Genomic DNA, 26,621 nt, shown 5'->3' with positions numbered 1-26,621 from the left:
GAAAACAACACCATCATCAATGTCACAGGATCAGTATTCACAGTATACAAAACAGAGTCTGGCTTGAAAATCCACTTGAAACGCTCACTGTAATGCATGTTGCATGTTTAACTGATCAATTAAACACATGGTCCAGTTTAAGGTCTTAAATATTTAAGGCAATACATATGTTGGCATAACAAAACAAAAAAAAAGAAAGAAAGAAAAGAAAAAAGAAGAAGAAAAAAACGAGATATGGGTGAATTTCTTCACAAAATTGAAAGAGAATAACAATCTTTTGCAGACGAGTGCAGATGAGCACCGGGTGAAAGAAACACAACAGTATTTAGACGCTCTGTTTGTCAGAAGAAATGCAAATACTGTCTTGAGTCATGAATGAAAACGGGGTTCCACTGATACAATTAACCTGAGAATCTGCCTCAGTCTTTTTCAACTGAGTAAAAAAAAAAAAAAAAAAAAGTTGGCAAAATTTTAAAGCTGTTTTGTAGCTGTGTACATGTGTCGTAGTCAGTGCCAAATTCAGAGAGATGTTTTCCCTTCAGAGCTTGACTGCAGCTCACGGACTAACAAAAAGCTTGTCGTTATCATTCAGTGTCATTGCAAATACATTCACATTCAAATATAATAACACGTTTTATGACAAAATGATCCAATAAAATTAACTGTAAGAAAATGAATAAACCAAAATTAAATAGCCTTATTTCACATTACACTTCATGTATGTACAAAACTGAGATCATTTATGGTTGTCAACATCGTTCTAGACATCTGAGCATCCTTTGCTCCGACATAACAAGACCAGTGCAAGAGTCCACTTATTCCAGCCTCAGCATGGCACAGGAATCCTTTCTGTGGCCGCACCGAATGTTTAGTAATCTGTCGTGCGTTGTGTGGGAGGTCAGAGGTCGAGCTGATGTCACTGTGTAGTCGAAGGTTCAGCGAGTGCGCCCATCAGACTCTCGTGGGCCAGCTGAGACAAATATTTCTGTGGGTGAGAGGAAAATTGGAATCCAAAGTCAAACATCTCTAACAACAATCAGACACTCAAGAATTTAATTTGTGTGTTTTTGTGTAAAATCTTAAACCCAGGAAGTTAAAATGCTCTTTCAAATGTGGAAACACTGATGATCTTTTTTTGTGGCACCAACGCACATTCAAATTTCCCTGCAGCTCTATCAGAGACACTAAAAAAATCTATTGATGCATGTACACACACTGTTCCTTCTAAACATACAGAAATAACCCCCAACAACTCCACAAAACCTCACGTAAACTAATCAAGGAAAATAGAAATGCATGTCCAAAATAAAATTAAACACCAGGACACACATATAAACGCTGATTTGACAGACAGCACAAGTGTTTAAAATATTTTCTCTTCGATGGAATGTCAAACATCAAATTTTGCGGAATCGTTTTTCTCCTCTGGCTTGCCTCAGCTGTGCTGCCTGCGAAGAGAGAAATGCAAGACGGCTCACCGCTGAACAGCCAATAAATGGAAACCCAATATAGATCAAGAGCACAAGCGATGTGTGTGTTTGTGCTTCTGTGTCTTTGTGCTGGCAAATCTGAATGGATTTGAGATTTTCATTATTGAATGATCAGTTCAGTTATTTCATTTCGTTCAAAAAATATAAGGGAGAATTATATATTCACAACTTGTTAAACACTCTAAAACACAGAATCTGGTTTATGATTTCTATCCCTCTGAGAACATTTTTTGCCTTTTGGCTTGATAAATGAAATTCGCATAAAAAACAAACAAACAAAAAAACAACTAACAGTCGGTGATGCTCAAATATGATAGCCATGAATTGGATATTGAAAAGATATTGTAAGAACACACAGACCTTTGAATAAATTCATACATTTTTTTCTCTTCGCAATCCTACTTATAAAACACAAGCCCATTAACGTGCTGAGATTCATCCACATCTCAGTTTCAAACAAGATTACTTATCAAGCCTGCCACGGGAGTCGTAACCTCATGAAACTGTCTACAGTCTACACACTACAGCAGCATGATTACACGATACAACAACATAAACATGAGCATGTACACACAAATATACTGTCAAATGCATGAAGTTATATCAGCTAGACTCAACAGACTCACTGAACTCATGCTAGATGAACTAGAACCCAACACGTGTGTTATTCACGCGGACCTGTAGGTTGCGGTAGTGTACGGTGCTGCGGCAGTGAGTGGTCTTTGCCGTCTCCTCGCTGGTGTAAAACAGGTCACAGAGGTTACAGTAGAAGCCGGTCCTCTGCACGATGAACTCCACTCCTGTTGGCCAGTAAATCGAATAATTAGACAATCGAAAATCACAGATATGAACGGTAAATAAAGGTTCGCCTAAACCAAAGATGTGAAAGTAGAAGTTGAATGATCTCTGACCTCTTTCACTCTCAAATCTATTCTTGAAAAATATTTCAGTGACAGACCAAGTTAACTGCTCCAGCGCCCTTCCTTTGGGAACCCATTGTCTGAGGGATTGTGATGTTATTACAACTGTGTGCCTGCCCCCTCATCTATGGCAGTGCCGGTTATTTAAGGGCAGGGCCATCAATATCATGAGGTCACAAATCATCAGATCTCTGCAGAATTCAGACTTTCAGTTAGACTCTTAATGTGGAAAAAAAAAGGAAAAACTTTTGGTAGCTAGAAATGAGAAATAAATTAAATACTTAGCAAATTGTTGGTATCTCAGTATTAATATTATTAACAATTAGAATTGTTGATATGTTGTATACTATACTACTACACGTTATTAAGATATTCAGTGAGAGACAGTGAGGCACTCTTTCCTGACATTTTAGTTTATGCAGAAAAGATAAATAGGATGAGCAAGAAAACACACAAATCTGTATCTGTATACCGCAAGTGAAAATAATAGCCGTCGTGAGTTTCCACTCTACATTTGCTGTGCCCCATCGGTGGATGCACACATGCATTCCTGAGGTATCAGACAACAAAAATAGCCACACAGCTCATGGCACACGCAGCTCTAACTGTAATCTATTGTTGCCGCCCTGCACCGGAGCTTATGTAAGTCTCTGTGCACAAGGTCCGACACTCGCCATGTGCTTGGCCGGGTCTTTCCAGCCCTAATGATAATATAAATACTCATCTCTCTGGGGTGTATTTCACAACCAGCTCACAGAAATAGGTCAGCAAGTGGCCAAGCAATTCCAGTCAATTAGAGTGCTAATGCAACAGGTTGTCAGTGCACTTATTAATGGCGTACATGATAACAATTTAACTTCAGTACAAAGACAACAGGCTCAAGCCTCCACGAGCTGGTGCCTATGAGAGTGATTAAAATAGACCAGTTCAAGGACTCTTGGACTGGGTTTAATCCAGCCGCTGGAACCTTCTCATGGCTACTACTCAGTGTGTTTTATGTAAGTCAGAGTCAGTGCTCATAAGCGTGTTGGGCTTACCCAGAGGGATACTGCGTTCACTGACAGCCTTGTCTTGATCACGAGTAGACGAGGGGGCTTCGATCTCTACATAAGACATTTCAATAAAGAGAAATAACATAACATGTTGGTGCTCACGCTTACCTAAAAACATAATGTCAACTCCACCAAGGGGATGATATTGGCAACGCAGTCTGTCTGTCAGCAGGATTATGCCACAAATAAATTTGAACCAAATGTGGTGGAAGGGTGAAGAGGTCATTACATTATGGGGCAGATCTGTATCACTGAGCGGACACTCTTTTTTAGGCATTTCAGTGACAGAAGGTTATGAGGGGTTATGAAGATACCCCCTGACCCAAATGAGGAAAACACTTAAAGGAGATAAAAGGTTTAGTTGTTGTCCCATACTAAACAAATGAATCTAGGCTACATAGAAAATAATGCAACTGCTTAGTTGAGACTTAAATTTTATGATCAAAGAAAACAAAAGAAGTTGACCTTCAGAAATACAGAGAAAGCAATCAATACTGAAAAAGCAAAGTGCAGGACGCAGCAATAATTTCTGACCATCTGATACTTGTGAACATTTGCACAACCTTAAAAGAACATTTCAAGAAACTGGACACTGGATATTATGTTATTTCTGACCTTATGACAACTACCTGTTTTGAGAATGCCATCCCTGCATTTTGTCGTGTTTGTGATCGTTTCCGTGACCTGTTCAGCATCCTGGGTCTTGCTGTCCTCTGATACGCAAATGTGGTTTACAATTGGTTCTTCTACTGGCCCACTGTCGGTGACTTTGTCCTCTAAACATGTCTCCTCCAGTGCAGCCTTGAACTCCTCAGTGGGGAAAGCACTTAGGTTCGTAAGTGGTGGCTCAGAAATCACTGGACTGAGAATTTGTTCTTCCAGAATAATTTCAGGTAGAACATTCCCTGCATTTTCTTTTATGGATGTTTCTGCACTCTGTTCTCCAGCATCCTCTCTTAACTTCTGGTCAGATGTCTCCTGCACCTCCAAGGAGGAAGTGGATGGTAATAAATTCTCTTCCATTGCTTTGTCCTCTGCAGACTGTTTGGGGTAGGAGACCAACTCCTCCAGCTCAGGAAGGTCCGGCTCAACAATGGAATCATCTTCTCCTCCCACTTCATCGACAGTCACCAGTTCCTCCATGTTCTTAGGGTACCAGCACTCCTCATCAGTGTTATCTCCATTCTCCCTGTCCTTCTCCTAAGGAAATAGATCAACAGTGTTTACAGTGAACCAGCCAAGTCTAATGAGGATCCCAAATGTTCCTCTCTAAACCGTATTATTGAGCTACAATGTATACTTACAGTGTCTTTGTGTTTACTGCATTCTGTAGACTCCTTTGGTTTATTGCTTCTCTGAGGGGACACAGATTCGTCTTTGGACTGATGGTCCTATAAAGGAAATATCAGCAGTTTCAAGGATGTTGCATTCATAGAGCAGGTGTACAGAGGTATTGCATGTCTTTATGTTACTCACATTATTTTCGGTAGCACTCTCTCTCTCGTGTTTCTCCATGTTGGTGTGCCTCCTGCTCGTCTTTTTACTCCTCCCCCTGCTGGGTGAATTCTGCCTCTTGTCTTCTGGTGTTCTGCGTAGTGGCTCATCAGTCATCTCTAAATGTCTCGACCTACCGTGGTGGTCACCACCATCCCTCCTCTTGGACTTAGTATCATGTCTTTGGTATGGACTTCTGGTCAGCTTGTCAGGCTTGTACATTTGTTCCTTCATGTAGAAGTCATCTTCCATGTTCCTGTAAGAGTTAAAGGACAAGCCTTGAGGGCTTCCTCGTGGGTAGCGGTCTCTGCTGCCTCTCATCCCTTCATCTCCTCCTCCTCCTCCTCCACCTCCCCCTCGTTCGTCTGCAGATCTCGAGCTGACGTAATCTGAGGGTTTCTGGTACGCCTTACGACGGTCAGCTACCCGTTCATTTGCCCGATCGTCATCCACGCTGTTCCCATTCCGCCAGGGGCCATCCCTCTCCTTTTCATCCTCTCCCCTTCTAAAGTGTGATGACCAGTCCCAAGAGCCTCGGCGGGGGCCCAAGCCATTGCTCCCTCTTTCCTGGCCCCTGCCTTGCAGCCCCTGGGGGCTGTGGGCTGAGCTGCATGATGTAAAACTGGGACTGTGTGAATGAGGACTCAGGGAGCGGCTGACAGGACTGCGGGAGCGTGCTCTATCTGGCATGTAGCTGCAGGAAGGTGATAGGAACATTACATAAATAAACTTTCTAAATTTGCTGTACTTTCTGAGATCAGATATACCACAGAGGTTCTTCTTCAAAAGTAACTTAACACCGTCTGAAAATCTTGTGTTTGCTGACCTCAAGTGGTGTAATGTCTTACCTTGCAGCAGTGATGCACAGGTGTACTCCAGCGTGGCAATAGGTGCAACATGCACATTTCTGACCACACACAAACTTTCATCCAGAGAGGGCAGCAAAACACTGCTTTTCAGTCTGGTGTTAAGTTACATTTAAGTAACAGACTGTGACAAGTCCCAGCACTGAATTCCCATTTTGCAGATGATTGAAACATTGCCTTACTGCTCAAGTTCTTGCATTTCATCTCTTTCCCGCTGAGAGGTGAGATCATGGATGATCGACTGAACATCTTTACCTGGTTTCTATGCAGAGAAAAAATTAAGTTTAATAATAACTGGCCGACACAGTCAGTAAACGTCTGCATGCTTGTCATCAGTCATACCTTCAGTTGCAGCTCCTTGTACCTCTTAGACATTCGAATAAGAAGTTTCTGGTTGTTGATCATAGCTGGAGTCAGTTGGTAGTATTGAACCATGGCCTGAGCTGCTTCAACATATCCCATCTCAAGAAAGGCCTGATGGGTGAGCAGAGGATGAATCAATTCTTTTTCTCTGATAGTTGCATCATCTTGATCTGCACGACACATTTCCATCTGAGATACCAGACTGGACGCGTGAGAACAGACCACACATTTCCAGATGTTATATCACTTGGAGGTCGACTTGGTTTGAATTGAATTTGAATATAGAATTCTATATTAGAGTTAATTATAATCTTCATTTGCTTTTTAAATACGAGACAATGGGAAAAAGTGGAATCTATTTTTCAACAGATTATGTACATACAATGTCAGGTCCCTCACAAATGAACTTGGACATGGAGGCTCTTCTTGCAAAATATGGCTCCACATAAAAACGGTAAGTATAAAATACAAACAAATTAAAAACACATAAACCTTGGGAAGTAAGACAAAGCATTAACGGTTGCTGATCATCAAGCTAGTAGATTCAGTCGTAAAAAACACCTCATCTAATCAGTTGTCTAAAATGAAGCAATAGAGTAGCATTGAATGATAGCTTCATTTTGGTTTGGATACAACCATTCAGGAATAAAACACTGATGCTTGCAAAAAAGACTCGTGATACTTAGTTGAACCATATTGATCTCCCTCGTCTACAGGTAAATCTTCAAAAACCACCAACAAAAAAGTGATCATGTTTCACTATCATAATAAATCATAAAATTGCTCTAGTCTGCAATTTTAATCTGAAAGGTGGCTCATCTAATATGCGAACTGTTAAACCTCCAATGCCTGGATGTGCTTTTAGCTGCTGGTGGTTGAACTACAATTAAGTTATGACAAAATACACAATGTCAATTAAGAAAAAAAGAAAATGAACCAGTTGATTATCACAAATGAACATGAATAACTCGGTGATATGCGATGGTTGGCAGAGATGTGTGCCGAGGGAGATTTTGAAGTTGACTTTTAGGTTGAACTGAAGAAGCGAGCTGCCATTGGTTACAGGCCTGGCACATTTTTTCAGGTCTGATCTGATTTGAATGCACATCTGCCGATATCCATACTGATTCATATATCTTAGTTATCATCATTATCATTATCATATTCAGGTTATCGTTGTCGTTATTATATATGTATGTACGTATGTATGTATGTATCCTGTAGTAAACAACACTGTAATGCTCATCAATGAGAACAAAAAAATATCCACAGTTGCATCAAATTTAAATGTATTGACATTTTTCATGTGAACCGTCTGGATGGATCAGTGATGTGCCTCAAGTTACGCTACAGCAGGGTCATGGCCCAGCATGACTTATGGGATGGAATTTGAATTTGGCACATGGAGCAGAACCATTGCTGTCTGATCTGTGAATAATCTCAGTACGGGCGAACAATTTCGATACTCCCAATCTGAAATCCCATCTCCACTCATAAGCAGCTGTACTTCAGTAGCAAGTGAACAACTGTCAAAATCAAGACCACGACCGTGACTTCAGCCACCATATTCTGCTAATTTTAATCAGTAGCTGATTTGCTGATTGGTAAACTTTTCTCAAAAGCTCCAGTTGATGGTCACGCTGTCCCGTGTTAAGTGAACTAGCACTTGTGAACAAATGACACAAGGTGACAGAGGTTGTTCATACATTGGACAGAAAATTTTTATCAGTAATGTTTTGGTATAAATTATGATTGCACACACTCCTCCTGCTTCTTTCACTTTTATTGTATTTAGGTGGCCTGTATTTAACCAGATAAAACTAATTAGAGAACCAAATCTCATTAACAATGATGACCCATCCAAGAACATATCGCTCTCCACCAGCACCCATTTTTAACCCACAATGCTTCGTTTCCAATATTATCTTCTATTTAAAGCCTGAGTCCTGACTCTTCAGAAGGATCATGGTCCGATTAGTTGCTCTGATAACAATGCAGATTGAGGACCAGGGAATGTTCACGCCCAAAAGTTCTGTTCAGATCCCACTGAGAAGTCGGAAAGTCAAAACTAAACTAAAAGAGTCTGGTGTGAAAGGACCCTAAAATTTTGATGTTACTTCTCTTATAACACTGCAAATACTGTGTTCCAAAATTAAGTTGTATGTCTTTCATAATGATGGGAAAATAAGCAGGTTCATTTGAAAATTAAAGAATTAAGCCCTTGGTATAAATGACAACAACAACAAAAACACCAAAAGAAATTATTGTACCTGATGGGTTGAGCGCATTAGGATGTAGTTTGTGACTTTGCCAAAGGGGATTCCAAGGTTGATGACATCATTCTCTGTGCAGCTGCCTTCAGGGAGGTTGCAGATATGAACGACCCGACCTGCAGTGGCCTTTCTGGGTGGAAATGGCTGAAAACGAGAAATAGAAAACTTGGACCTTGAAAGTGTTCCAAATACATATGACAATATAAAGAAAACCTTTTAAAATTGAAAACAATCAAAATATTGCAAAACTGTAGCCGCAGCGGGCTGCACGGTGGTGCAGTGGCCAGCACTGTCGCCTCACAGCAAGAAGGTTCCGGGTTTGAGTCCCGGCTCCAGCACGGGATCTTTCTGTGTGGAGTCTCCATGTTCTCCCTGTTCCTGTGTGGGTTCTCTCTGGTACTCCAGCTTCCTCCCACAGTCCAAAGACATCAAGAGGGGACGAGGCTGATTGATACACTAAATTGACCGTAGGTGTGACTGTGAGAGTGAATGGTTGTCTGTCTCTCTATGTTGACCCTGTGATGGACTGGCCAGGGTGAACCCCGCCTCTCGCACGTTGCCGCTGGGATAAGCTCCAGCCCCCCCCCCCCCCCCGACCCTTGACAGGAATAAGCGGAAGACATTGGATGGATGGATGGATGGATGGATGGATTGATGTAGCTGTAGCGACAGACTGGCCAAATGAAGACTTGACCACAATCCACATCAGTTTCAGCGTGATCTCATGTTGAAATACGTAGGCACGTCCACGTATTCCAAATTGAGTGTTCCTTTCAGGGACCTGTGTGGTTTACCATGGCCAACATTACTTGTCTGTATAACATCAATGTAACACAATCATACAGAATGTCATGCCATTTCCTCTTGATGCAGTCTACCTCATTGGGTCTATTAATAGAGCCTTGGCAGAAGGGTGGCAGTGATAATAAAAGTTTTCTTGTTTGGATTTACAAACTTGTCAACTGACTGCACCCGGACATTTCAGACACTTGATTCAAATCCCTCGAGAACACCAAGCACAATGACCTGCAGTTCTCAACATAACTTTGTCTTTTCCCCTCATCATTTTGAAAGAAAGCAGTAATTGGAACAGTAAACAGCAGTTTAACTGAGAGAAAGACTAAAAAAAGCCTTCAGAAATGAACGCACCTACTATTTCTTGTGAGAGTTTAAGCATGTTAAACCTCATCCTTCTCCTAAAGGAGACTGAATGTAGAAGTAATATCTAATTCAATTTGAGGGTTTACATCATCATATCAAAAATATCAATTTGTATTCATTTCTGAAATTACATTGCTTATGTTACATGACTCAATCCTTTATTATCGATTGTTTACATATCCAGCACTACTTAATTACATTCATTTTTTAAGCTGATAATTACAAGGTGAACGTGTCCAAAACCCATTTTGCAAATCGCTCCCTGCCTCACAATAAAATCTCTCTCTCTGTCTATTCAACATCTTTGGTTCAATTATTTCTTGCACCATCCCGTACAGCCCCTCCTCTCATTTTCCTGCCGGCTCAGCTGTCAACTTTCTGAACAGAAGCAGTGCCTTGGATGCTCAGGTCAGCAAGAGTCCATCACAAGTGGTAATATGGGCAATCATCACTTCAGTGCATGTATTTTCATATTTTTTTGCCACGTCGGAGATCACACAAAGGAAAGAACCACCGATATATTTGTTCTGTCAATACTCATCATCAAACTAGCCAGACAGCATGGTGTTTGACACCTGTTCCTCTAAGTTTGTTGCTAAAAGTACTTGTAAACTCAGCTTATTATATCATGAAGTCTAATTTTCCTGGGCCCCTCCTCCTCTTCCTGCCTCACAACTTGTCAGGCCTGATGGACAGTTCCATGTGCAGGACAGATGGAGGTCCTAACTCCTCCTTGCACCAGCAGCCAGGGTCTCTGTTTTTACAATGAACATGTTCAGTCAAAACCCAAGACTAACATACACTTCACACCGGGCCTAATAGCCATGAAGCGTAGCACATATAAAAGGGAGCAAGAAATTTTTACAACCTCCAAGTTTCTTTCCTATGCATGCCTGCATATAATCAGAAGCAACAGTACGAAAACACACGACACACTGTTTAATCCACAAATCACAGTGTAAATCCTTCTTTTTATTCTTTCTTTTAAAAACATCAATTGTTTCTTCTGCACTGTATTCCAATCTGTCTCTAAATAATTGTGTGTAGCTACATTTTCATTTCTTTGTTTTCCTAAACTGTGAAAAGGCAACTTTACTCTTTGAACAACTCAAACTAAATATGATCTCTCTAGGGTGGATTACTGAATTTTAATGCAACAACTTAATGGTTTGTGGCCAGCAAGCTGATATTAACAGCTTCAGATGCAAGAGTGATAATTCTAACAGCTCCATGCCAGAACCACAGCCTCCACCAGAATACACAAAGGTCAGTGCAGGTTGGGCTCAATAAACACATCCAGAAATAGGCTGTTTATGTTCTTGGAATATTAGAGAACAAGAGTCTTGGTTGTTGCACCCTGAACTCACTGGCGTTTGACCTGTAAAATGTTGTCTGTGTCTGAAAGCCCAGACAGTTTCACCACAGTGTTGATGTCGCTGTCAAGGCTGGCTCAGGCTCTGAACAGTAGCGCTGACCAAAAACTAGCAGTTATGCCAATTAGCACTGACAAGAAGGAACCATGTGTTCCTCATCAAAGTGGTCTAATTTACACATGAAAACACTTTAATTCAGGGAAAAATGACAAAAATAGGGATTACAGAAAAACAACTGATAAATTTACCTAGAAGCAAACCAATCCACGTTAGACTGTTCACCCAGAAGAGTCTGGCCGTGTCACTTTTTATCTGGTCTTAAACTAGTCCGTCATCATCTAATATGGAGTTTGGTACAATGACAGAGGAGTGCCACAGAGTCACAAAAAACCAGGACACCAGCTGATGTGGAGAATTATAGCAGTGTTTAACAAACTGATATCTGACAGAAAGACATCTGCGCTACGTTATACGTTTCCTTGACTGGTTGCGGTTCTATCCAGTTGCACAAATGAACTATGACTTGATCTGACGACGCAAGACACACGTGACGTTTTTTTTTTTCTTCTGTTCAGCTGCAAGTAATCGTTGAAAACTATGATTTGACTTTTCGATTGTCATTTTAAATTTAGCAAAAATCATTAAGAAAATTGCAACTATCTTCCTTTCGATATATTGTTCTTTAAAACCTCTGAGCAGACGTATGCGCTTAGGCACATGTTCTTCTGCTGAAAACACACACACACACACTCAGCTACTGAACCAATGCAAAAATATAAGGGATAACCGCAATTTCAAATACAACTATGCTGTTTGTGCCGACTGACGCTAGCTGGCATGTGTCCTAAGGCCATGTCTGTTTATCTGTATAAACCAAGATCCATGTTGGAGGATCCAAAGAGCTGGTCAGTCTGGTTTCACAGTTTCTCTCTACGTTCCTACACATAGCTCTCGCATGCCGATCTCTCGGATCACTTTACCAGGCCTTCACCAGTGTGAAACTTTACACCGCTGCCTGGGGTGTAACCCAGAGGCCTTTAGGTCTGTGCTCCTAACAGCATTTAGCTGTAATCCTGTGTTTATCTATGTTTTGAGATCTGTTTTTACATGAAGCTACCGTCTTACTTTGAGGTAGGTTGCAGCAGTTTTCACACATGTTTAGATGCACGTGTGAGCGTGTCGCTGCTAAACAAATAAATCTCTTCTTTGTTATTCTGATCACACACGCAAAACTTAATACATTCAAACAATTTTCTGCATTCTGCTCAACATAGTTAAACCCCACCTGTTCTGCTTAGACAGGTGTGTGTTTATAGCAACTAAAATTTGCTCATGTAGTTGAGCCTATAAATATGTTCCCACTGATAGAATAAAGGGCTTTGTCATGTACTAACCAATGAAACATATGGCTTTCTCATCACTGAGGTCCAACAAAGAAAAGAACAAACACTAACAGAAAAAAATGCGTATAATAGAAGCGGTTTTATATCGGAGGATGTAACCAGGCCCCCTCCATCAAAAGAACCTGTACAACTCGTAAAATAGCTTATAATTTACTTTATAATTCTAGGACCTTTTTTCCCAAACTTCTCTGAATTCTAATTGTGCTTTTCTACAATCATATTTACAACTTTTAAATACCGGTAGTCTTTTAACATCTCTCATTTTACATCTATAAATGTTGAATATATCTATTAACTTTCTTTCTCTGGCATTCTCAAAAAACACACATACACATTATACCAAAAGTAGCCATTCCTAAACTTCATATATATATGTGTGTGTGTGTGTGTGTGTGTGTGTGTGTGTGTGTGTGTGTGTGTGTGTGTAATAAAACTTAGATCCTCCAGCCAAAAAGAGAGACCAAAAGTAATTCATTCCAATTACTGGTTAAATTAAACATCTATTATAATTTTCTTGGCCTTCAACTTTTAGAAAGCACAGGCATTTCGTTGCATTTTGCATTTTTATACACATAACAATTAAACAGTAAATATGTCAATGTAACTCATATCACAAACAGTATATCTTTCTAGATTCATCTATACACTGAATTTTTAGTAAAAAAAAAAAAAATCAGGAAGTGTTTTATTAACTCTGACTTTTTTCCATTTTGTTGAAAACCTCAAATAATCTGTTACCAAATATTGTGGTCCCAGGAAAAAAAACCTTTAGAATTTAACTGCCTACTTAGCTGTGAAAAGCTCTGTAATCTTCAAAACCGTAGCGAAAAATTACACATTTTTTTCATGTTTAAAGCATGCAAGAGTGGTGCGATACCTTGTACTTGGTTTGAAACACTGAAATTTGGGGTTTGCTGTATGTCTTAAGAGATTTAGAACACAGGGACTTTAAGCTTAATGACATACGGGACACAGTAGACAGTGTGTGTATTTGTTCAGGCCAGTGCTCCGTGTTGTGAGAGTGTTAATGTCTGCTGACAGCAGTGTGCTGGGCTCCAGCACAGGCTTTCCCCTGGTCCCTCTCATTCACCTGGGCTAACTCCATGTGCCTTTCAACTTGCTCATCAGTTACGCTGAGACTCGCCTTTGTGATGGATGACTATCAACAGCTGCTGCTTCTCAACTCTCATCAGGGACCAACACATTTGGACGGACACTGAGCAGACAACAAGTGGGCACAGATATTCTCTCAGGGATTCCTTTAAACGGACTAACTATTTATTCGGCTTTAAAGCCAAAACAATAGGAGATAACATTTAATGCACTTTTGCATCATTAACTATGGTTCTCTCCATTCTTAAAAAGTATTTTGCAATTAAAGATGCTGAATTTTAAATAAACAGGACCAAAATAATACACAATTCAAATAAACCGTACAATAAGACAAAAACAATCATGCTGACATTTAGTTAATTTGTTGTTTGGGTTTCTGTACTGATTTTCATCTCTTTGTAATTGACGTGACTAAAAGTTTATGTGAGTGATACACATGTAATGCATAACTTCTGAGCATCAAATTCAAATCCAAAACTGTCCACCAATTACATGTAAATCAATGGATAATAATTAAAAATACCACTACTAATAATATTTAAAAACACAACTGAGGGACATTCACAGTGGAGTTTTTTTTTTCTTGCTGCTGATGTGAACTCTTCAATGACACCAAATAAATTCAGTATCTGAAGTAATGCCACACAAGCATCACTAGAGACGGATCCAAAACAATCTGGCACTGTCCCTTGAACATAAGAACACTAATTCAATCTTGCCAGTGGCCTTTGAGTGTATAAATCAGACACAATAAAGGTGACTTTGAACATTTCCCCCAAACCACATGGAATCATGATGTGACAGGTGTTCCTTTATCACCAGTATTCACTATACCCTCCCACACAGTTTCCATTTATGCTCCAAGGGTTAACTCTGATTGTATTGAGGAAAGAAAACAAACATTTGTCTGACCTTTGACTCTGGCTGGTGTGAAGTAAATCCTGTGTTTGACAAGGGATAAGTCTTCATGGCTGCAGCTGGCAAGAATGAAGCGGTGGCTCCTGTGGATACATCTGTGAAAACAATTTGAAATTGTCTTCATATAGTCGAAGACGTGGCTAGCTGGCATAATGGCTCAATGTTCTAAGTACCACCTAATGGTACCATTTGAAATGATTTCTCTTTTCTCTTTGTTGTGAGGATTCTGGGCTCAAAACATGCATCAATGTCCAGAACTGACATCTGGGGAAGGTGGTGATGTCATGTGAACATCCAGTCAGTTTTTCAGTTTTACACTGTTTCTTACGAGCGATGTTTCCAAACTGACAGTGTGAAAACTCAACACACAATGTTGCACTTGCATTCAATGTCATTTGATTTATTTATAATGATATACTAATGATATACAGATTTTCTCTTCTCATTTACAACTTTTTTTACACATACTTTTCTAAACCTTAAATGAATTACAAATGTTAATGCAGCAAACCCCGTTGGACGAATGGACCATTCAACACGAGGCTGTTAAAAGACCTACTTAGAATAATTATCATATAGATCTTCAATATGTGAGGCAGGGTTGCATTGGGCCACCAATCAATAAAATGTATATGCAAAATTTTCAGTATTGGGGCAATTTTAAAGATCTTTTTCCTGTCCAAAAATAAAGATTTTCAGGGGACAGTGTTTACTTTTCTGGTTTCCCTGCTAGAAAAAAAAAAATCTGAAATTTGCACAACGTATATAATAATATCTTTTTTATTCATAAAGGTCTGTACATACTTTATGAGGCTGCAATGAATGTAACATTACACTCGGCAAACTTGACATTAAAATTGCTTTTACTGTGTTTACTTGACTGCACACACCACTCCATCTGACATAGTGTGTGTCATATATTGACATACATACATGTTATATTTAAATTGATGGTGTTTTGTGTCTTTATTAGTAGTTTAAATGTCACTGTTATGGAAATTTCGGATCTTTTTTTGTAAGTTCATGACGCCAGTAGCTGAGCAGAAAAGTTTTTGGAAACCTGATATACTGGAGATTATAATACAGTACATGAGAACTCTGGACATGGGTGGAGAAATACCATTGATATGATGGAAAAGAAGGACAAATCAAGTTCAGGGATAGTATCGTGGTCCCCTGTATGACAATATTAACATGTCAAAACTCATGAACACACCATTACTATAAACAACATGTTACCTCATACCCTCACATAACTCAACAAATACTGCCTGGCCTCTCTCCTACTCCGTTTCACATATTCAAGCCATCTGAAAAACAACATTCCGGTAAACAGGCACACGTGTGATGACTAATGGCTAATCCTACCTTGGCTTGCAGCAGAGTAGATCATAGAGTTTGTTCCTCCTGTGTTGAGACCCCCATCAGACGGCCTGCCGACAGGATAGTGAACAGCTCCGGCTGATACAACTGCGGAGCTGCAACAATCATAGAGGGCTGATTTTAGCTGCCTCTCCCCTGCCTGGTGCTCTCATATCTTGTGACAGAGCTCATACTCAATGGAAAGATTAAGACAGCTGTATATAGAGCAGGGAAAAGGACAATAAAGACTGGAGACATATTTCCTCTGAACTATTGGTATAAAGCTGTAGCGAAAGACACCAAACTAGTAAGAGGGTGGGGTAATTATACCCACCATATTCAAGGCCAACCACAAAAGGAGAAGTTGTCACTCATAATTGTGCGTTAATCAACAAGAATAGAAAGTCTACGTAAATAATACATCCAGACTGTTGGCAAAACCAACGCATTCTGCGATCACAACCTATTTTGAGATGTTATTTTATGGTTGTGAATAACTCACCCCTCTTTTGTGTACAACATTCGGTTCTGCAGGTGTAGCTTTCCCTTCACATGCTGGTCCCAGTCCTGAAAACACACACCGTCCAAACATAAACTTAAACCACTTGGACACACTGGATAGTCATGTCATGCCCTGCCTTAGATTCCCCTTGTTAAAACTCACAGCTGGGGGCAATTATAGAGACAAATTTACAGTGGTGCCTCTTTAAGAAAGTGGGGAGTTGCTGTCTCTCAAATTAGAACATTTAGCTATGACTTCAAGGTGTGAGCTGACAAACTTTAAGCTGCTGAGGGAGCTGGTGTATAGTTTATGTGGTCTGGGGTGTGTTTATCACAATCATTTACTTTTTAAGTGAGTTCACCCACCTTGAGGTTGTAGACCTTCTTGTCACAGATGCTACATATGTGTGGCAGTTGAGTGGGTGTAACAGCATTGTAGTCATTAACTTGGTAAGGCTGAAGTGTCCTGGTACCCACGTCCTCACTTCCATGCTGAGGGTGGTAGACCCCAAATCCCTGCAAGCTACTTGAACCAAAAGTAGGAACTCCACTCTGGGCACTGAACTTAGGGTCAGTAGTTGGTTCCTCTGGATTGTACAGTTCTGTTCTGGACCGCATTGGCTGCCCAGCGGCTGTCCAAACACTTGCAGCATCAGAACCCATACCGAGTTTTCCAGCGTGACTCAAATTAGCTGGGCCTTTCCATTGCTCCTTCTGTCCAGTGGAGTTAAAAACATTCATGTTCTGCTCGGTGACACCAAACCCAGCCTGTTGCCCCGGGACATCCTGGCCATAGAAATCTTGCTGAAAACCAACATTGTTCATGTTTTTTGCTTGCGTGCTAATCCCCATGAACTGTCCATCACCAGCAGTGGCGGATGCTGCAGATGTTCCTCCACCTAAGTTGTAGTTAAGACGCCTGTCAGTATCAGAGGGATACTGGGAATCTGACTTTTTACCAAACTCCACACTCTGTTGGCCCACTGTGGTTCCCCCACCTTGATGGTTGAGTCTCACATTCCCAGGGTTTTGATTGAATGTCCCAACCCCTAAGGCCCCCAAGGCTGAACTGGAAGAGGGAAAGCCAAGCACTCCTGTAGGGAAGCCCCCTTGAGGGTTCCCCAGCATTGTCGAAGTCCGCAGTTGATTAAACAGAGGTTGGGACATAGCAACATTGGAGAGGACCTGATTGAGAACAGTGGCAGCATTGGCTGTATTGCCCCCCTGAGCCAGTTTCAGGCGATGGAGGGTAAGCTGCGCCTGGAGCTGTGCAAGCTGGAGGCTGGCTGGAGTCAGGAGGAGCTGCTGGTTCTGCTGCTGAGGTCCCACCTGTACACCGCCTGTCAGCTGGCCTCCAACTTGGTGGCCCTTCTTATCGACAATGTCCACTGGCACCCCGCTGATGGCACAGAAAAGAATCAGAATCAGAAATCATGGTAAAACCCAGTAGTTGAGAACTGCAAACGTCTGTGTCATCAGCATGCTCCTGAAGTAGTACCTTCAGACTCTTAACATTTTCAGTATCTGCACAATTATTTGACAGTTTCATAGTGTAAAGAGACATGGCATGTCAATTGAGAAATGGCTTCTTTTTATCTAAAGCAGAAAAAACATTCGTAGTGATTAAATGCAAATACAGATGTACGCCCTGCATGAATTTTTGCATGTTAAAAGTTGTACTTCAGATGTGTTGGCTGTAGTGTTTATGTTTAATAAAAATACTGTACACCCACGTACAAAAATTACTTTTGTGCATCAGAGGAGGATTAAGCTCTGCCAAGTAGGTGTTAGTTCTGCATGTCCAATCCAGTCTTTCCAAACTAGCAACCACATACAGAACAATGTAATTGTACATTCGAGGGAAATAATTTCCTTATTCAAATCTACGGCAGTGCAGTTCTAAGAACTTTTGAGGCAGCACAGCACCACAAGCACTGCTACTCAGAGACAAAAGCCGATTGCTGATGCCAGGACATACCGGTAACCTCTTACTTTTAGATTTCCTTACAAATAAGCGACACAAAAACATGGGTATTACTTTCTTTTTATCATGCCTTATTTTGAAAACATTGATGTATTGTTGACAAGAAAAGGTCATTTTGCAAATGTTTTAATTGGCTGGAAAGAGTATGGATCAGCTATCAGGATCTTAGCAGTTCGTGCTGAATTTGCTACTGCTTAACTGTACCGAACTCCAGCTCCCAACAGCATGAGCTGCTGTAATAGAACCACCGTGAACCACCTCCTCTGCTGGTGCAATGACCCTGTTTGACTGGCTTGTCCTTTCAATTTCAGATGAATGCTCTCACATGCTTTCTAAACTTAGTCTACTCAAGTATTCATCACATCATCTGTTAAGCACCGGACACTGCCCCATCTTGCCACTGCTCCTAACCACCCTGCTGAAAGGTGGCAGACCAATCAGATTAGACATGGTGAAACCTCAAATTGATCATCATTGTCATCAATTAAATTTTATCCACAGAGATGCTGACGCTCTGGAATTGTGGTTATTAGTGAACACATACACACATCTATCTTCATTAAAACTTAAACCTGTATATGAGGAGAGACTACTGGACTATTAAACTAAGTCCTGCAAATGTGGAGAGACGGACTATTAAGCTGTTTGTGGCTGTCCTTTTTGGAAAGTTCAAGTGATATTTTCAAATAGGAATCTGTGCAACTGAATCTTGTAGAGGATTATCACCTCCTGGCAGGTTTTCCTACTGGCTTCTGTTGTTGTGATATGGTCTTGTGATTACATTACCACATCATAAACTTATCATATCACAAGCATCTCTTGTACTCTGACTGAGCTGACTACCCTGCTGAGGACATATGGCCCTGAAATAACACCCATGTAGTGAGGAATGAAAACCCATTGAAACTATGCAAGTTTGTTTTACAGCTTGACAAAGAGAAATGACTAGAAACACCAAATTTAGCAAGGGACTTCAGCCTTGATGCTAAGGTTTCACATTCATTCTAAATTTTTAGGGTTGGGCAGTTGTACTTGATTTTTATAAAGCTGAAAGTAAGAAACAATGACAAAAGTAGATTACGCCGTGACAGATATTATGGAAACTTAATTTAGGGCATCTTCAGTAACTAGGATCATCTCTGGTATACAAGCTAAATGCTGAAAAGGAACACGCCAAAGTTTTGGGAAAAGTACTTGTTTGCTATTTTCCTCAGTGCCAGATAGGAAGATGCCCAGCTCTCCTCTGTACATGCAGTAGGCAGTGGTGACCCACAGACTCTAAGTTACTGCTCACCTAGTACCGTCAATGGTAGCTGATGGGAAGTGTTAGCATACCCCTGTTCAAATGAACTGAGAGCAGTTTTCTCCAGCATTAATATAAAAAGGGTTGTGCGCAACCTTTTGCAATGACAATTATAATTTCAAATCATGAAAACCAGAACCAGAGTACTGGGTGCAGTGATTTTGTGAAGCACTTTAAAAGCAACAATATCTCTTGGGTCTGCTAAACAAAAACTTTGCTGACGACAAGAAAAATGACTGCTGGTATTTATCATGCCAATCCCTTTCTAAAGGAGGATGAGGATGATTACTTCTGGACAAAGCAAGATCTGCCCTTTTTGATGACTTTGAACAGCGACATATGAACACTTCCCATCCACTACCATTTATGGTGCTTAGCTACCTAGCTTCAGCTGGTCTTAGTGGGTTTCTAGCTACCTCCCTGAAAGACATTCTTGCCTGACTCTGGCGAGGATTAGACATATTTCTCAAAAAGTTGGGGTGTTCCATCAAAATTTATTTGATCGTAAGTGAAAACTCAAAACTAAAATGTGCTTTCCAACAAGGCCATCATACCAAGAAAATAAGGCTCCACTTCTCATCATGAGAAGACCTCTTTTATCATTTTTCAGAAAAAGTCTGAGTAAAAATACAGATTTGGTATATTATTTTGCATATTTGTCTGCTTGTCCATAAGTCAGCAGGACTACACAAAAACTACTGGTCTAATCTTCATGAAAATTGGCGGAGGGGTGGGGCATGAACCGAGAAAGAGCCCATTGCGTTTGGGTTTCAGATCTGGACATACTTATTCATATGCATGGTATGATCTCTTGCCCTTCCATTCTACTGTGAGAACAAAGCAAACAGGGGAAATGCAAAACAGACCTATACTTAGCTGTTTCGCTGCAGACTGTACACAGTCTGAAGTGGACATGCATGCTGATGAGAGATACACTTACACCATCCTGGCTTATGACTCAAAGCTATAAATACTAGAGTTGCCCTCTACCATCACGACACACAGTGTCCTCGATAGACTAATATGGACTCGTGGGCAGCTGGCACAATGTGTTACACACTTCAGACCAATCTTTTGATGGAGATAGGCTTTGAGTCAACTGCAACCAGGTACGGAAGCAAAGAATTTATATTAAGAGTCCACACAGTCACAACATTCATTCATTCATTCATTCTCTGAATGAGCACATTAACGTTTTAATGGTTATGTTATAACACAATGAGATTTTCTTTATTCTAATAGATTTCTTTTAACATCCATAAGAAAATCTAAATAAGGTAAAAGCTTTTGTTACTTCTACAAAGGTAATTATGGAAGACTGGGATGTGGTAATGAAAAAATAATGAAACCCATTACATTTGATGTTTATGGTCAAAGAATATAAAAAAAATATTTATTTACATACAAATTTGGTATTTATTCCATAATGAGCACTTACATAATTTCTTCAGGGTAATCATACTTTTTTAAAATTACTCCTAATTCCTATTTCCTAGTTCCTATTTTCAACACAATGACAAACTAGTATTTCTACATAATGAAGAGATCACATGAAATGAGAATATGTTATAGAGCTTCTTTTTATATGATATTTTCAACACTCTTGTGTTGTTTTTTTTTTATTTCAACACATGGAAGCAGTATCTTTGACAGCTGAAAAAAGCCCTGTCATAGCAGAGCTTCTATGCCAATACACAATTTTAGCTCCGTCTTAAGAATAGCTTCATGTGGACATCTGAACAGATTGGCAAATGTACATTTACTATTTGTATGTTTAATGCTTTTTTGAATAGGACGTACTAGACTAGAAGAATTTATGTGAATAGTTACGGACCTATTGTGTCAAGACTAGTTTAACAGCTCTCACTGCTTTATTTTGCAGCTTAGGCATCTTAAAGGATAAAGATACAAAATGAAATACTGCGTTGGTATCACATCTTTTCAACCGGGGACCAGCAAATACTGCATGTGTATGAGTAAAATTTAATTCTGTATACTCAGTTTACCTTTTGTGGCCCAACCACTGCATCCCTCTTTGTGTTGACTCTCAAAACGAGTTGTTCATTTTTACTTGACCAGTTTTTTTCAGTGTGTTCAAATAATACAGGTGAAGGTAAACATGACGGCAATACTTTAATTCAAAAATGTGTAGGCGTCTGCATTTAAATTCTGGTCATCTCCCTGAATTGTAATATCATGGACATGAAATGCCAGTTGTTTTTAAGGTAACTTAAAAAAAAAAAAAATCTGCTCATGAGGTTACGCTTTGTTATCCAGCACCTTACTCTGCATTAGGTAGTGGGTCGGCGAAAGAAAACTTAATTCAGTGAGACGCTGCTGAATATTCGGACTTATCCAGCTCAAGAAAGTTTCCCCTGAACACACTCACACACACACACACGCACGCATGCACACACGCACACACACACACACACACACACACACACACACACACACACACACACACACATATATATATAAACACAATTATATCTTTTACAGGTGACATATTTACAAAAAGTATAAAAATAATGTAAGTTATATGCCATGGTCTTCGTTGTCACCAGATCTGAACCAAGTTAGCCCTCTACGGGGGATTCTGGACTGACATGTTTGATAGTCACCCACACCATCATCAAAACACACAAACTGAGGGACTATCTTTTTGAGGAATGATGCGCTTCCCTCCCAAGGTCCAGAGACATGCTAATGTGCGCTGTTATGTCGCAGCTAGTTTATATTTATACATATTCTGTACATCATTGACTGAAATAGGGGTGTACGCATTATAACATGTAATATGAAGCTCTACAGATGACAAATGCTTAAAAATAAAATCTAAAGGTGAACTGTGACAGATTCATGTGTTTCACGGCTACATAATTCTGTCAGAGTCACGGAACATGGTAACTTTCACATAATGCTAAGGAATAATGTACGAAGAACAAAGTGTGTAATTCCTCTCATAAAAGTTCTTAGACCTATCCGGTTGCAAAGCATCTATGGTGACTAATTTAAAATAAGTCTGCATTCTTTCTGACAAAGGGATTCCTGGTCGCCTGATAATTTGTATTTTAAGCAAAATGCATCAAATATCTACATTTTCCTGGATGACTGTCAGAGGAAACAAGCAAGTTTCTGTGAGGAATGTGTGTTTAATAAGTTTAATTCTACTAAACTGTTCTTACACACACAAAGAAAAACTTTTACTGACATCAAACACAAGCTTGGCTGTTAAAACGGACCTTGGCATGGATTTAATCACTCAACAGGGCCTCAGTGGAGGAAGCAACAAATTAGAGGAATAACTCCAATCCAGCCGCAGAAAAGCCGTCCTCAGACCCCAACGAGACATTCATCAAGACATGCCACTACATCCACACACAGCGTAGCTCCACAGACAGCTGTGGATTTCCCCTCTCCACAGATCTCTAACATGCACGATTTACCTCCACAACAACAGGCTTATATCCAAAAGAACATCTGCAGGGATTGGAAGAAGTACACAAACCTTGAAAGAGGTGCAGCGAAGGTCTGAGTTACACCTCTGACGCAACACTCCAAACTGTCTCTCTGCCCGGGCTCAGGAGCTTAGACTCATGTACACCCACTAAGATGACTATTAATGCCAGCACATGAACACCAGTATAACATCACTGCTAGTGGTTTTGACCCTATGTTATGTGAGTGATGCTGCAACCCTGTGTCATGAAGACTGGCAGGGCTTATGCACGTGATGAAAAGTCACAAGTGGTCAGCGTATGTGTGTGTGAGGACGGGGCAAGACCAGCACATCGGGAGGAAAGTATTTACAGAGGAGGCTGCATGGAAATCATGAGCCTTATGTTGCTGTTGAACATGAATCCAAGACAGTGGCCTCAGTTCAATGAGGAGGAAAACAGCAATAAAAAAAACCCACTCTGGTCAGTGCATCCAATTTAAAGAAAAAATTGCAGGTATCAAATTAAAGATTTCATCGATGAATTTTTTTTTTTAATTCTGAAAGAAAATTTGATGCTAGTTGGAGACCAACCTGTCAAAGCATGTCGGGCGTTCACCAGAGTCGGAGCGAACAACAGTGACAAGCAACATATCTGAACCTCTGCAGTAGTGGATGTACTGGAAAAACAAGACTTTTTTTCTGTATCTTGTAAAAACTTGCTCTGAATTCCACAAGAGAAAATATTAGAGTTCAAAGGTGAGAAGCACAAGTCAGTGTACACTGTTCTGATGTTATAAAATCAGTGTGAAATATAAAATGTGCAAGAGCAGAAAGTGCACACAAGTTTACTGATTGAGATTTTCTTGACCACATCTCTTCAGCTCAGAAATTCAATTCTTAATTTGGTACTCACGTGTAGACTTTAAATTTTTACTTTTGCAAAGAATTCTCTTTGTTCTCAGCATTTATCATTTTTTTGTTATGATTTAAAAAAGGGAAATTAGAATGAACAATTCAGTGCAGTTTTTAAAGATAACAAGATGACATCAATTTAAGTCTTACATTTATTAACTTATTTAATTTCAGTCATTAAAACCACCTAGTAAAAAATTACGAATTTAGTGCATAGTTTGATCTAATGAAAGCATTTAACTTTTCCAACAACAAAATGTACACATCTCTGTCACAAAATTAAAAGCAAAAGCAGCTCACACACACACACACACACACACACACAAACACACACACACAGTGAAACAGACAGTATCTCTCACAATAATTTTCCTGAATCCACATAAGCCAAATTATTCAGTTGCTGTATAAATTTTCCTCTTTGCCCTCTTCCAAACAGCTATGCATGGATTTTTAGAAGCTGCACATGGAATTTCTACCTTAATGTATAAACATTCAAGTCCTAGAGAGGTTTAACCCCAACAAGTCTTTTCTTATGACATCCAGGCAGTGCAAGGAGAACAAGCCTTGACAAATACTGATAGTAATGCTAGATTGACTGCCATTATGTATTCAAGATATAGATTTTATTTAACATACTTTAAAAGTTAAGACAATCAAGATTATCATTTGAGAGCTGAGCCAAAACCCAAATGCAATAAAAAAAAGTTCAACTCTACAATCAAATAAGCAATGATGCATTTTTGGCATATATAAAACTACAATTAATACTATTTTGTGTGTGTGTGTGTGTGTGTGTGCGTGTTTGTGTGAGTGCGTGTTTTTATGTGTGTGCACGTGTGTGTTTGTGTGTGTGTGAGGGAGAGAAATAATATTTCAAGAGGCGGCTTAAATATTGTATGGGGCTGAGTGCTGGATTAATGATTAGGTTGAACAGGAGTGGAGTTGGTTGTACAAAACTGTCAGTGCTTTGAAAACCAGAAATCTCTAATATTTATTTTAAACGTTCAGTTCATCGATGATGACTTTTTAAGGAGCTAAAAAAATTGCTCTTACACCTTCTACATTTGCTTTCATCAGGGTTTTGTTTGTTCAGCAAATAATATACTTAAATCTGGGGACGCTCTCACTCTCTGTCTCTCTCTCACACACACGCACACACGCACACACGCACACACACACACACACACACACACACACTGCACAAGTATTTTATACACTTCTGTTTGGTGCCACTAGGTGGTGCCACATATTGCTCTAACCAGCCCTGAGACATCTGACAGAGACATGCACATCGGCCGTATGGGGGCACTGTACTCTGATGATGATCTAGAGGTTCTATTCGGTCAGCTATACATACATACTGTATATTACATGGAATTACATACTGTGGCTCACTTCGTTATCACCTTTGATTTGGGATGAAAGTGCTTGAGAGACACATTTTCCAAATACTTGGATGGAGTTAAAACTTTAAAGCTTCACAGACAGGATTCTCAAAGCTGATGTCATGTGAGCACAAACAGGGAGTCCTACATTCGCACAGATGGACAGAAATGAATAAAAACATAGACCAGTCACTGAATCAAGGCAAGACACTTGGCATTAACAGCAACATTAAGATATTCCAGAACCTCAATGTACCTTTTCAATGAAACCAGTAGCCATGGCCTTCATAGCCAACACATCCCCACGTTATGGCATGAGAGACAGTCGCATGGGGTGCGGTATGGATAAGGAAGGAGGGTCAGCTTGCCTTGCACTACATTTGGCATAGTCGTAACTGTGGGGGGATGACGGTGCGGTCTGATTTATGGCACCACTGATTTACAGCACAAAGGGTGAAGTGTCCTGGCCACAGAGACACGAGGTCTGCCTCATTATGACCCTCATAAGGCCGGCACATCCAGCATCACTTTGATTCAACCAGCTGACGATGCTTGTAAAATGTTACAAGCCGCAGGGTTTTTTGAAATGATATCAAACGATAAACTTAAGCTTGTGAGGTAAGTTTGCATGACTGACATTAAGTGGCTTGCAGAGTCAATAACACCCTAAAGACATGTAAGTACGCCTATAAGCAGCTTAGCCTGGAGAAATGTCTTTCGGCACCTCTCTTTCACATACTCATGGTAGCTGTTGGTGATATTGTTTCAACCATTAGGACAGTGTAACATGTGATATTAGGGTCACTGAAAAACATGCAGGTCAAATGCAACCTTCTGACTTAACAGCTGCCTCCCCAGCTTGGAACTTAAAGAGCATTCCAACAAATACGTCCCCTCTCAGGAAAACTGCAATTAGTCTTTAGAGCTCTGCTGACACTTCAGGACTTCAGAGTGGCACCTGTTCTGAGGATTTGCTGGAGAAATGAAATATCATTGGAAGCTTGTGACTTCTAAAAACATAGAGAAACAAGAGGAATGTTTTGAAAGCATCTAAAGATATGATATTGATTTGGCTCGTGCCTGGATTAAACCGTGTAATTACACCCGTTCAAATGTAAATTTTGAATTCCAACATCTTAATTTTTCTTTCAGTTTATCAACGCTTGCCTTTTTTCCTGTGCTATCAGGTGTTCTGTGGTCAGTTTTGATACGACAGTGGTGACAAGAGCTAAGAAAAGCCCACCATTTACCTGGGGTCTGCTGAGTGTTAAACTGGGTGCTGAGCGCTGGGTGACTGAGTCGC

The 26,621-nt window shown here is 40.1% G+C and overlaps 1 protein-coding gene across 1 annotated transcript in view; it reads right to left on the bottom strand.

Moving 5' to 3' along the window:
- Positions 1–26,621, bottom strand: part of rbm20 (RNA binding motif protein 20) — a 53,512-nt gene continuing 26,891 nt past the window's right edge. Inside the window, exons 4-16 of the mRNA XM_086210134.1 lie at positions 16,656–17,688; positions 16,291–16,355; positions 15,795–15,904; positions 14,421–14,521; positions 8,456–8,602; positions 6,165–6,296; positions 6,005–6,084; positions 4,939–5,650; positions 4,767–4,853; positions 4,092–4,662; positions 3,448–3,513; positions 2,169–2,290; positions 1–985 (exon numbers count right to left, since the gene is read on the bottom strand). Of these exons, the coding sequence (XP_086066260.1) occupies positions 917–985; positions 2,169–2,290; positions 3,448–3,513; positions 4,092–4,662; positions 4,767–4,853; positions 4,939–5,650; positions 6,005–6,084; positions 6,165–6,296; positions 8,456–8,602; positions 14,421–14,521; positions 15,795–15,904; positions 16,291–16,355; positions 16,656–17,688 (3,295 nt within the window). The 3' untranslated portion in view covers positions 1–916. The remainder of the gene's footprint in view (positions 986–2,168; positions 2,291–3,447; positions 3,514–4,091; positions 4,663–4,766; positions 4,854–4,938; positions 5,651–6,004; positions 6,085–6,164; positions 6,297–8,455; positions 8,603–14,420; positions 14,522–15,794; positions 15,905–16,290; positions 16,356–16,655; positions 17,689–26,621) is intronic.

Source organism: Aulostomus chinensis, chromosome 8 (genome assembly GCF_037954235.1).
Source record: "Aulostomus chinensis isolate RoL2024-O1b breed Wild chromosome 8, RoL_Achi_v1.0, whole genome shotgun sequence".
NCBI lineage: Eukaryota > Metazoa > Chordata > Actinopteri > Syngnathiformes > Aulostomidae > Aulostomus > Aulostomus chinensis.
The sequence above is the reverse complement of the archived record's forward strand: the minus strand, read 5'-3'. Positions and strand labels throughout refer to the sequence as shown.